The sequence below is a fragment of the Alternaria ethzedia genome, assembly GCF_023757985.1.
Source record: "Alternaria ethzedia strain BMP 0044 chromosome Unknown scaffold_14, whole genome shotgun sequence".
NCBI classification, from domain to species: domain Eukaryota; kingdom Fungi; phylum Ascomycota; class Dothideomycetes; order Pleosporales; family Pleosporaceae; genus Alternaria; species Alternaria ethzedia.
The window spans coordinates 326,659-339,497 of NW_026056207.1; the positions used below are offsets into that span (position 1 = coordinate 326,659).

Below are 12,839 nucleotides of genomic sequence, written 5' to 3' on the forward strand. Positions count from 1 at the left end.
TCGAGACCGAACCACGACAGCAGATCCCAGCCGTTCAGGACAGCACCCGATGTTGGTCCACCCCCCGGGTCCCCGTTGTTGGCACTTCCTATCCTGCAGGCGCTGCTCTATATGAATTGCGGCGTGGTTGATGCAAGTTGTCCGCCGTCAGCCAATGAAGCGCTAACTTTAGCGCCCCCGCGAGTTGGGTCGCCAATCATTCCCTACTTAGCCGCATATCCAACGTCCTTCATCCTTTAGGAGCTTTCCGTGCCATGTCGCGACGGCGGGGTCAGGACAGGCGGCTCTCGAGTCTTGACACGCGTTAAGACCAACGGGCGTAGTCCCACATTGCCACCTCAGTAGCAGGAATGCGCAGATAGATCTGTCAGCTGTAAACGGTGTGGTACGCACCGTCGCGGCGCGGATGACGCGTGTGTGGTGCATTCATATAACAAAAGTGTAGCCTGCAGATCATAGGTTGTACCGCTTTCAGCCCTCTGTTATCGTTCTGTTTCGTTTGGGGGCGCAGCTTTGGTCTCCTCTGCCGTCTGATTTACCCAGTTGACCGGTCTCGTTGCTACGCCGCAATACTCTCCTTTCGGTACTTACGTGTCTACGGGTGCCGCCTTCTTTTACATCCTTCGCCGCCGCCTTTCCCGCGCTTCTTTTCGTATCGTGCGTCTCGTTCGCACTATCACACAACGCCTCCGCGGTTTAAGATTACTACCTTCATTGAAAAGCTTGTCCCTAACTTGGCACTGTCACACCCATAGACATGGCTACACTGTCGGTGCCGTCGCCTAGCCTGGGCTCGGGTTCATTGGGTGCCAGCATCCACAGACCGCTCTCCACTCACGGCCTGCCAAAGCAGCCGCGTACAATGTCACCCGAACGACCACATCGTTTTTCCGCAAAGTCCACAAAGAGCTATCCTCCTCCAGCTCTTGTACACACTCCCATGACACCACAATCCCTGGGACCAATGTCTCCCCCACCTATGTCAGCAAAGTCTTTCGGCACCTTCATCGACTCGGAGCCGTCGACGCCAGCCTACTCACCAAGGATGGACCACCAGTGGGACGACTCATCGGTGGTCCTAGTCCGTCCCATGTCCTCGTCTTCTGAACCTTCCAGCCCTACTGAGCCAGTATGGCGCATGCTACAACCACTGCCTGTGAAGGCCCCACCAAAGCCCAAAGCCAGCACCGTCAGACCTCAGTCCAAAGAACCGGTCTCCTCTGCCAAGGAGATCTCATCACAGACATCGCTTGCATCGCACCCTACTAAGCAGGCGAGCTACGTCAATCGCCCGCACGCGATCAAGCTAGCAAGCCTATCACAACAAGATTTCCCCCCGAAGAGCGAAGATATCCCACAGGATGATGTTACATCACCTCAGCCGACAGCCAGCACTCCCACAGCGGCCGCCTTTGGAAAACTGGCAAACAAGATGAAGTTGATGCTCCGGCGTAAGAACACGAACGCAAAGAAAAAGGAGAAGAAGAAGCGAGAGTACGAAGAGGTAGACCGCATAGAGGATGTACACTGGACAGAGATGTGACCTCCACCTCACACCAAATGTTCCGAACATCTCAAAGTCCGACGTCTATTGCTACACATGGAGATGGGGAGGAGGCTGGACGCTGCGATTCCTGGTCGGTGTATCGTACGAAAGCATCCGGGAATTAATACAAGGCATCGGTGTCCGAAGGAAGATGGAACTGTATCAGAACTACACATCAAGGCTGTTGCTTATACTCGTCCGGTCAGATTAATGAGCTGCTGGCCACCAACATCACTCTTGTCGGCGTATACGTGGCGTACTTGATGTTTCCCTTTGGTTTTGGGAGGCGTTTTGGATCCTTATGGCTTTCATGAGTTGCACAAGCAAGTAACGACGATACCCAATCCTTACCATAGCCTATTATTAGCAACTATCTTTTCATCACTAAAGTCGTAAAACCCACTACCGATGACCATGGAGCGACGAGTTCTGACTAGAATCATCTATGATGATCAAGCTGAGAGCAACAAACAGCTTGTATCCCACAAAGACCTTGCCACCATAAGCCAGTGCATGTTTTTCTGGACTCATTGTTCTCGTGCCAAGCACCTGCCCTACTGCTCCACGTGAAAGGGCGATCAAACTAGCGTGTGCACAGACCATCAAATCTAAGCTCCACAACGCGAAAGAAGCAGAACACATCTCACCCATCTTGCGATACAGGGAACACTGTAGGTAAAATGATTCCAAGAAGGTTGGGAAGCGCCGTACGGCTCAAATGCGCCGGTAAAGCACAGCCTCAAACGCGGTTACAGAGGCCACTCGCGGTGACGACCCGTGCTTTACGGCCACACACAGCACGCGTTCATTCAAGTCCGTTATCACGTGCTCTCTCGCAGACAAGACTCCTACAAACCCAGCACAAGAGTTCAAGAACCAATGGAAGAGACACTACCCTCTTCAACCCGCGATGGAACCAACCAGCCAAGGACCCCACAACCACACTCCTAGAATCGCGCTTCCCAACCAAAACCGTCCTCGTACTCCTCACCCTAGGCGGCCTAGCATACTACTTCGTCGACATAGTAGAAACCGACTGGACAGACAGCGTCTACGGCGCCTTCGAAACCGGCGACGATGCCTCCCAACTCGCCCAACCCCTCCACTTTTACTCCTCGAAAGAAGAAGTCCAACACATCCTCGACTTCCACATCCCAGATCCCAGCGCCCCGATGAAAGACCCCGCCGTAGCGAAGTTCTTCTCGGAGCAATTCGACAAGCTATGTTACGGATGGATGATGACGCCCGATGATTCGAAGAAGGGTGTCGAAGGCATGCCAGACGTGCAAATGCCCATAACACACGGATGTCGGTTCCGCAGCAACGAGCCATGTGAAGATTTCTTCGCCCTGGGGACATCGCCTGGTCCCGGGCAGAACCTGTGGAATTACTGGACTGTACTAGATGGCCATGCAGGACGACACACGGCATTCTACCTCCAATGGACACTCATCCCCATGGTCTCCTCCGCACTCAGCACCCTAACACCGCACGCCTCGAGCCACCAAATCGAAAGCAGTATAAAAACCGCCTTCCTCGCCACGGACAAAAGTATCATGTCCCGCGCCAAAACAGCCGCAGCCTGGTTCCCAGCCGCCAACGCCGCCGCCATCGCCGCGCTCACACCCGCTTTCTCTGGGTCCTGCGCGCTACTCGCTGCATTCGATCCCCAGACCTCCAAGTTACGCGTCGCCTGCACAGGAGACTCGCGCGCCGTCCTCGGCCGCTGGGACCCCTCCACATCCTCCTACACGGCAATCCCCCTCTCGGAAGACCAAACCGGCTTCAACGCCAAGGAAGTAGAAAGACTAAGCAAGGAACACCCCGACGAACCCTCCGTCATCGACCCCAAAACAGGCCGCATGCTAGGCATAGCCGTAACCCGCGGCTTCGGCGACCACCGCTGGAAATGGGATAACGAGACTATCAAAGCGTGCCAGCACAAATTCTGGGGTACGGCGCCCAGACCGGGGAATCTGAGTCCCCCGTATATGACGGCGGAGCCCGAGATAACGGAAACGGCAGTTGTGAGGAGGGAGCCGCGGGATGGGATGCTGTGTGGTGATGGTAGGGCAGAAGGGGGGAAAAGCGATTTCCTCATCCTCGCTTCCGACGGCTTATGGGATCGGATTTCTTCTGAACATGCCGTCGAGTGCGTGTCCCGCTATCTCTCCGCGCGCGCCCGTGGCCAGGGTTCCGTGAAGCAAGACCCGGAACTGCTGCGCAACCCTCCCGTTTTCCCCCAAAACTTCTCTAGCTTGGACCCGGGTGTGACGTGCGACCCCGCGGCAGGCGAAGACGTAGATTGGAAAGCGGAGCCGCAGTTTTTTGCGATTGAAGATGAGAATGCGGCGGTTTGTCTGGCGAGGAATGCGATGGGTGGGAGTAGGAGGGGGTTGTTTTTGGGCGTGTTGGCGGGGCCGGAGCCGTTGAGTAGGAATGCGGTGGATGATACTACTATTATGGTTGTTTTCTTTGATAAACTGGGTGAGGATGGTGCTAGGGCAAAGAACGGTGGTCAGAAGCCAGTGGAGGGTGAACAGAAGAAGAGGTGGTGGTGGCCGTTGTGAACGATGAGATGAGGTGACTATGTAGGAGAGGAGAGAGGGGGGAGTCTAGATATCAACAAGATCGATGTACTCATGAATGATAAGAAGCCACCACCACCCCTCCGCCTCCCCTCCGCCTCCCCCACCCACCCTGTGTTGGCGGGGCCGGAGCCGTTGAGTAGGAATGCGGTGGATGATACTACTATTATGGTTGTGTTTTTTGATAAGGTCGGGGAGGAGGGGACGAAGAAGGGGAGTGGAGAGGCAGCGAGGGAGAATGGAGATGGGGAGAAGAAGAAGAGGTGGTGGTGGCCGTTGTGAGAAAGACGATGTGACGGCATGGTTCATATGATGAGATATGGATGGCTTCCTAATTCCATTTCAGACCTGAAATGCCTGTTGGTAGACTACAGAAAACAAAGCAAGAGAGTAGTGATGTTGATGTCATCCAGTCCAAGCCGGCCAAAACAACGCCTCAAACCCAAGCCATGCAAATGCTACTGATCCTCTGAACCAAAAAAAAAAGATAATGATATCACAGCCCCCCATCCGAGAAACGCAACAGTCCCGTCCTGCGTCTGACTTTCCTCATCTCCTCATCTTTCCCATCCCTATTCCTACGCCTCTTCACACCACCTACCCACCCCCGCTTGAAGCATAACCCCAACCCTGTCCAAGCACCCCTGCCCATACCCCAATACATACATCTGCGCGCCCACTGCCCACTCGCATAGACAACGCCATACCTCTCCCTGCACGCACGAATATCTTCCCGAGCCATGTTGAGAGCAAGAATACATGGCTGGCCCACCTCCTAGGAATACTACTGTAGGAAATCGCGTTGGACGTTGATGAAAGCGCCGGGCCCGCCGTCGTCGGCGAGTTCGGTGACGAGGGCTTCGGTTTGTTGGATTAGGCGTTCTAGGGCTGCGGAGGAGGATTTGCCGAGGGAGACTGCGTGGGTGGTGTTGTTAGTTTGAGGTCTTCTTCTACATCTTCCATCTTGTACGTACCTAAGATAGCGCTATTAAGTTCCTCAGCAACAGGCGCACGACCCGAAATCTCCAGCAAAGGCGCCAGTGAACTCTCCCGTGCATCCGCATATGCTATAAGCGCAAACGTATCTTCGAGGGCCCGCTTGACCTCCCGTCTTGGGTCGTTGGCGAACTCGGATTTCAGCTCCATGCCATATGTTATAGTTTCGCTTGTCGCTCGTTCGCTCTTTGCTACCTTGTCTTCCATGTCGTCCTCGTCTCCGACTTCCAAGTAGTCGTCTTGGTCTTTGTTGTCCCAGCTGGGTGGTGGGTTGTGTACGCCTAGTTGCTCGTCGAGTTCCATTTCGAAGTCGTATTCTTCTGTTGCGGTTGAGTTGCGCTTGTTGGGATTTGAAGCGGTGGATCGTTTGGATGATGGTGCTGGTGCGGATTGGCATTGTGCATTCAACTCCCCGCATCGTCGGATCATCTCGATGAACTTTCGGCAGCGGAGTTTGAAGTAGATGTTTTCGTTGTCGCGGAGCACTGAGGGGTAGTATGCGGTGGTGTGCTTAAGCGCCTTGTCAATGTCGCCCTCGAGGATAGCTGTCCGTATTTCTGCTTCCTGTTAGCATGCGTTCGTACTCTGAGGGACGAGCTTACTTTGCCGGTTCAGCGCATCCAGGTCTTCCACTGCTGTTCGGTATGAAACGTCTTCCTCGTCATTATTCGCAAGCGCTCTTGCTTCCTCGACAATCTCATCCGAGAAAGCTCGTGTAGTCTCTACGTAGCCGTCGTGCGCCAGATACTGTCCCACCAGCTGATGTATCAACGCATCCTCGCCTCCCAACGCATCCGCCTCTGTTTTGGTCCGGGCGATCTCAGCTTGTATGGCGGCCTTCTCGTCTTGTACCATCTTGTCGATATCGAAAGCGAAGGGTTCTTGGCCGAAGTTGACGCGGACCATCTCGCCGGGCTTCTTCATGCCTACAGTAGGATAGTACGGCATGTTGGGTTTCAGATCTCGGAAAGCCGTCCCTGGGCTCGTTAGTACTATCCATTTCTCTCACTTCGCGTACTCACCTTGCATATGACCATTCTTCGTGAAGAACGCAGTATTTGTCCGGAAGTTGATGCCACAGCCGATAACATCCAGTGTGCCAAACTTAGGCCCATATGATTTTCCGGAAGTGGTATTACTAAAGACCTGGCCATCGTCGCCATGGTACGCATACGAGTCTGGCTCCCAGCCCGGTATCCTACTGAGGGCGACTTTGGGACCTGAGAAACCTACTCCGATCATTCTACTGCCCGGTGAATTAGCGTGTGCATTACAAGATGTCAAACAAACATACCCGTCTTTCCCCTTAGAAACGACCGTAACCTCGTAGTAGTAGATCCCACACTGCCGCGGCATGGGAAAGTCCGCGCGAACCGACGCAGCTTCATCGTGTGTCTTCTGTGAGCCCGAGAACTTGGCCAGCCTCTGACCATCCTCCAGCTCAAGCTGAGGGAACCTGTCTGCATCATTCCAGCGTGTCGGCCATGGCGCTACCGGCTCATCCACAAAGACCGGCGCACGCTCTACTATCTCATGCGTGAGACCGCGATGTGACGGCGCCATCTTGTGCAGGTTGACGCTGCTAGAACTAGTAGACAGCGAGCCTGTATTGGACGAGTGCGTTGACTTGTATTCCCGCTGGGCTGCCAGCTTCGCCTTATGCGCCTCTTGTAACTTCTCGGCGTGCTTGGACCCGCGCAGGTAGGAAGGCACGAAGAACGGCGGTATATCCTGTGTCGATCCTCCCAAGCCATGCCAGTAGCCAGACTGGCTGGAGTATGAGGGTAGTGGCCCACCGGCCCTTCCGAAACTCGTAGACATGTGGCCGTCGGCGTCGATGGAGCGAGAGAGGCGGTTCGGGTGCGATGTTGAGCCGCTGTTGGCGAGATGTGCAAAGGCGCCGGATCGGGTGGGTTGCTGGAATGAGCTATTGCTGCCTGCCGATGCAGCAGCTACTCTGGCGTAGCTGTCCCTCCGAGGATTCATAGTGATCGATAGTGGCGCTGCTGCCAACTACCAGCGTGTTCGGGCGGACGTTTGGAAGCGATCGCAAAGGGCGGACACGCAGACTACGCGAGTAGTAATGGTCGAGCGGGCGGTCGCAGTCGCTGACGGGGTTTGGAGACGTCCAACAGCGCAGTGACGCGTGGGCTAGCTGTCTCTGGCGCCGAGTGAATGCGGTACTCTGTGCTGGAAGGTGCCAACGGCGAAGGCAAGAATCAACGGCACCCGGGCTCCTGTGAGGCGATCGTCACAAATGCATTCATGGTATCATCAGCGGAGGATTTGCTGCAGGAAAGCTAGCGAAGGTGTGCTGGGCAGGTTGTACGTCAATGAGGTCCATGGGCGGAGGTTTGGATGCGCCGAGCTATCGGTGGAGATCCCCGCGATCCACGGGTACGATAACGCCATCCAGGTCACGCTCATCCTTGACAATCATCATACTATGAGCTTCAAAAGTGGGCACTCTACAATCTCAAGGCGCGAGAAGACACACACTGTCACGTTGAAAACCTTTCGCATGGCATATTGGCAATACCCGCTACCGAGGTTCTCAAGATGCATGCATGGACAAGTACTTGTAGTTTGACATGGATATTCAATTTCTCTCCATAATGCTATGCAAAGCCCCCTTTCCGTCTCTATCCGGATTCCATATCCGTATCCAGTATTTGTGACGTCCATTCACAACATACTTGTGCGCCGTACACCATGCTGCCCGTGGCAAGCCAGTGACGCCCCAGTTGGCGCCTTTTACGTAGTGATGCAATGCGCTCCCTCAACGCCGAACAAGACAAAGGAAGCAAGTCGATATAGTAAACAGGTAGCAAGAAATAAAGTAAGGTCGAGCCGCAAGAGGTGCAGGCTACAGCAGGAGTACATCAAAGGAAATGACCAAGAGGGTTCATGCCTCAAGCGGGAATAGGAGCAGGAGAGCTTGCTATGCCGTTCATGGGCGTTGGAACGGGTGTGCTGTCGCCGTTCAGTCCGCTCTTGTCGCTGATTGCGCTGCTCTCGTCCTTCAGTTTGGACTCGCTGGTGCCGGTGCTGTCGCTCTTGACGTCGTCGGCGAAGGCGCCCTTGCGGCCTGGCTGGTATGTAGGCACTTGCCACATGACGCCGGTGAAGCTGCGGACCTGGAATCCCTTCTTCTCCCAGCGACGGCACTTGGCCCCTGACCTGTCGAGGGCACGCAGACGCTCGTTGATGGCTCCTAGGTTTGCTTTGGGGCCTGCCTTGTTGATGGCGGCGGGTGCTGGGAAGGGCCCCTTGGAGTTGGGGTCGTTGATCATGTCACCCATCTTCTTCCTCTTTGGCCCTGGCTTGGCCTTGGATGGTTTGGGGGTTGCGCCTGCGCCATTCGCGCCAGCTTCCATCTGCGCAGCACTCCGCTTGCTGCCGGGCTTGGGGCCCTTCCTCTTCGACGAGGGGGGCGCCAGCGACGACGGTGTGCTTCCGTTCATGTTGGGGGTTGAGTCGGCGGGCGTGGCAGCAGGTGAGGGCTCGTTAATCTGCGGCGCGGGTGTTGGTGGAGAGGGCTTGGCCTCTTCCTTGGGCGGCGTTGCAGGCTCGTGTGGAAAGTCTCGCAGAGAATCCGGTGACAGCTTGAGTGCGACGACGAGGGTCTTTGGTGATTTCGTGGTCATGTTCGCGTGCAGAGGAACGCGGCGATGATGGACGGAGATGGCTGATGTGGAGGGCAGCAGAGATGGGGGTGGTGATGGTTTGGCCTGCAGCGGTGAGGAGAACAGACAGTGGCTCTGCCGGTCAGCGCGTTGGCGTGTCGGTGGCTAGGGTGAGCAGCAAGCTGGGTGAGCCGTGCTTCACAGGAAGTCGAGGTATCGTCGAGCTGATGAAGCGCGTCGATGCAAGCAGAGCGTGGAGAGATGCAGAGGGGGAGTTTGAGGGAGAGTGGGTGGTGACGAAGGTTGCCGCGAGGGCAAAGAAAGGGCTTCGCCGGCCCAGCTGGGGTGGTCGGTTTCCCAGATCATATTGGGCGGGAATCGTCGCTAACGTTTTCTCATTGTATTCCGACACTCCCAAGAGGAGGAGGGCGCACGGCCCCCAGTCACGCTAGCCGCATTTGTGCTCTGGATATCTCGCTGTCGCTGCTGGCAGGCAATTATCGCATGTGCATCGCGTTTTCCATTGCATTCTCGCGTCTGTTCTGCCTGCCATGGTGTGCTCGGCAGGATGTTGGCGTTCGACTGGCGAGGTCCGTGTGGCATCGAGCTAAATTGCGCGTTCCATGGAGCGGCGGGCGGTGCGGTAGAAGCATCGCGCATCGCCCACCCGGAGTCTGACACCAGGCCAACCTTTTCTTCATCCGAGACGCTCAGAGTCTGCAGTCCATCGGACATGGTTCTATACTTGGAATACTCTTACTTTTCTGGGGCTCACCGCACTGCGACGCGCCTTGCATCCTCATCCATGCTTCTATCGAGGCGCATCAGCTTGCACAGTACCGCTGACTCTCATGCATCGCCCCTGGGCCTGATCACAATCCACAACCAGGGACAACGCCTACCAACCGAGGCCGAGTGACGTTTGCTAGACCTGCCGCCGCATCCATCGTAGCCTCAGTCACCCACGATTAAATCTAGACAAGTTGCAGCATTGATGTTGCCTTAGCCTTGCCCAGCACATGTTCAAGGTCATCACTTTCAGATCAACGCCAGAACAGGTTTCATCGTCGTTTGTGTGATGAAGCGACGCCGCGCCACGCCATCCGAAGTCAATCCGTGCCAATAATTGTGGACTCAAACATGTGCTACCGCCTACCATATGGAGGAACACGGTGCTACATTTTTCTCAACACAATGCGAGGTGGGTACGATACATGTAGTATGTCAAAATAGGTAGTCGCAACAACAAGACATTTTCGGAGCTCACTTGGATTCATCTTGCTAGTCGGCAGCAGGAGTTCATTTTTCATAAAAGAGTAGAGTGGTCATCTAGTAATCGCAATGAAATCAGCATGTATTGAATTTGAGCGATATAAAGGATGCGCAATATGTTGGGAATGTAATCATCAAGATCAGGACAACGCCACTGAGACGCTCGTCTGCGAAATGAAAAACATGATTGGAAACCCTTTGAGCCCACTCCGTAACGCATCATCAAACATCATGGACTTTACAGTCACCCGTAATTTAGACGAACATCTACTTCAATTGTTGGAGCGAAGTATTTGACCAGAGAAAGCACGGCATGTTAGAAGAATTTGGAAGCTCATTCGCCAATATGGCATTCGAGTCGCGGTGAAGAGCAAGGTAACACGCCAACCTAGGAAAAACCTGAACACCCTGGAGTCTACGTTGACTTTGGATCACCTACTTCGCAAGTTCTTGGTTTGATGTAGTCTGCAGACCTGTTCAGGTTCTTTCTCGTATGAGGTGGTAGTAATGTATTGATAAGATTTTATCCTTAGTCCTCTTCACTGTGGCGTCTATCAACCGCTTATGCAATTGACGATGTCTTGGATTCAAGCACACTCCATACAGTGTTGTCATGTCAGCGCGCTCTTGTCACGCGATGCGTCTCAGCACTTTCTCCCATACGGCTGGTAGCAACGATATTAGCAGCCGTCTATGCTTCGTTCATCAGCCTCGCCGTCTCTTCGTCCCGTTCACTGCAGTACCGTTAGCTCTCCTTGCCTCATCACCACTAACCGCCACCTCATCATCGTTCATCCACTCCTTATTAGCGCCAGGACTGCGCCGTCTGAACTGACCAGCACCCACAGCCACCACCTCATCCTCACTATCGCTCGCCTCGATATCCAACAAAACGGGCATCCTGAACTCCGCGTCGCCAATCGCCGGTCCGAATTCCGTGGCCGAGGTCTTAACAGGGTCTACGGTGAGGACGTCGACTTCTTCGTCTTCGGCGTTTAGACGCCGCTTGTGCAGTTCTTCGAGGGGCTGGATGTCGAATTCGTCTTCGCGCTCGATGTATTCTACGTTTTCTTCTACTTCGACAAAGTCGGGGGCGAGGGCGGACCAGCGTTGCGGCTGGAGGATCGACCAGAGCCAGACACGGCCTGAGTCTACTCCGACGGCAGCGACGAAGGGTCGGAATGGGTGCCACTCGACTACGGAGAGCTCTTCCTTGGTGCCTTCTAGGATCTTGACTAAACTGCCCTGGCCACGCTCCCAGACGTAGATGTGGTGGTTCATCCAGGTAGATGCTGTGACGTATTCGCCTGTGGGACTGAATGAGACGTGGTTCCATGATAGTCTCTGCACAAGATCCTGGAACTTGTGCTCGACTTCCAACTGGAGCGTGTCAAAGTCCAACTTTGGGTCGCTCAGGTCGGGTAGGTGGAGTGTCCTGACGATACGATCGCTCGAGTTGAGCACGACGTCCCTCCCTGATGGCGTCATGCGGATGTATACGATGATGTTGTTGGTGACCCTGAACGAGTAGCGGACGGCGTGTGTCTCGGTATCTATGATGTTCAGCCACCCCTTGTTGGTGCCTGCTATGATATGTTGGCCCGTCGGTGTAAAGAGCGTCATGGTGGTTGTCTGTTTGGCGTCTTGCGCCGTCTGCTTCTCGGAGGCGTTCTCGCGTTCTATGTCGGTTCGATGGGGCGCGGAGGAAAGGGAGTGTTTGACGGGGACTTCGTCGGACATGTCGACGATGACGGGCTGGTCTTCGAAGAGGGCGGCTACAAAGAGCATGCTGGAAAGTAATTAGCCAGAGCATTGTAAACGTGACTTGTGTGCTCACTGGTTCTTTGGGTGCAGCTCCGCTATGAAGATGGCCGCTTCAAAGCGGACGGTGCGCACCCGCGAGCCATCCTTCAAGTCCCAGAGCACGCACTTCCAATCCTGTCCGGCGCTGAGAAGATAGCGATCATTCGTCGACCAGCTGAGAGACTGGACCTGGCGCGTGTGGCCGCGCAGCTTGCGCGCAACGCCGTTTGTCTCAATGTCGAAGATGACGACGATGCCATCGTGCTGGAATCCAATCAGCGGAAATCACATGGCACGGCGTAACATTCGCGTACCCGTCCGGATGCAAGCAGATCGCCGCGGTGGCTGAAGCGAATTGACGTCGAGTGGCCGCTGCCTGCGCGTTGTCAGCTGCTGCCTGGTGGGAAAAGTAACAATGTCGAACTCACGTAGGCGGCCGGTGATGACATCGGGGCAGTCCTGCGCGAGGACAAAGGGATCAACCAGCGAGAGATTCATGGTGGTGCACTGCAGAGGGCGGGGAGTGCAGGGCAAGGAACTCAATTGGCAGCATCTTTACAGACGCGACTGGTGAATGAAGCCCATAGGCGCAAAGTGAGCAGCATGGAATCGGCGTGGTGCTGTCCGCGGTGGTCACTGCACGTGAGACTCGGCTAGTGCGTCAAAGCGCGGCCGCAACTCTTTGTCGCCTTCCGTCTCTAACAGCACGACGCCCTCACCACCACCCCACCCGCCATCACCAACGGCCGCTCTTACCTACTTAGAGCGCGTCTTCCACCTCGCCGACCCCGACAGTGCTCCCCCGAGCGCTTTTAATACGCGCGCACGCCTCCGACCCCGAGGCGCGACCCGGCGAGCCCCCGACCCCCGTCCGCCCTTTTCACGGGTACGACTCTTCGACCGCATCTCTTTCCGCGCGCGGCGCGCACTCAGTCTCTCACCAGGCGCCACAGCTATCGACGCAGCTACAACGGCAGTCGCACCTACTACTTAATACGCGGAGGAACC

The 12,839-nt window shown here is 55.3% G+C and overlaps 3 protein-coding genes across 3 annotated transcripts; 1 reads left to right on the forward strand and 2 right to left on the reverse strand.

The window, feature by feature from the left end:
* Positions 1-940: 940 nt before the first annotated feature.
* J4E87_006248 (uncharacterized protein) lies at positions 941-4,416 on the forward strand (the record flags this gene model as incomplete). Its single annotated transcript, XM_049377853.1, has 3 exons — positions 941-1,539; positions 2,391-4,097; positions 4,152-4,416. The coding sequence occupies 3 exons, from the start codon at positions 941-943 to the stop codon at positions 4,414-4,416; spliced, it is 2,571 nt and encodes an 856-aa protein (XP_049232420.1).
* Positions 4,417-8,042: 3,626 nt separating this feature from the next.
* Positions 8,043-8,777, reverse strand: J4E87_006249 (uncharacterized protein; the record flags this gene model as incomplete). Its single annotated transcript, XM_049377854.1, has 1 exon — positions 8,043-8,777. One exon carries the CDS (start codon positions 8,775-8,777, stop codon positions 8,043-8,045), a length of 735 nt encoding a protein of 244 aa, XP_049232421.1.
* Positions 8,778-10,733: 1,956 nt separating this feature from the next.
* J4E87_006250 (uncharacterized protein) lies at positions 10,734-12,329 on the reverse strand (the record flags this gene model as incomplete). Its single annotated transcript, XM_049377855.1, has 4 exons — positions 10,734-11,817; positions 11,866-12,095; positions 12,146-12,207; positions 12,260-12,329. The coding sequence occupies 4 exons, from the start codon at positions 12,327-12,329 to the stop codon at positions 10,734-10,736; spliced, it is 1,446 nt and encodes a 481-aa protein (XP_049232422.1).
* Positions 12,330-12,839: the final 510 nt, after the last annotated feature.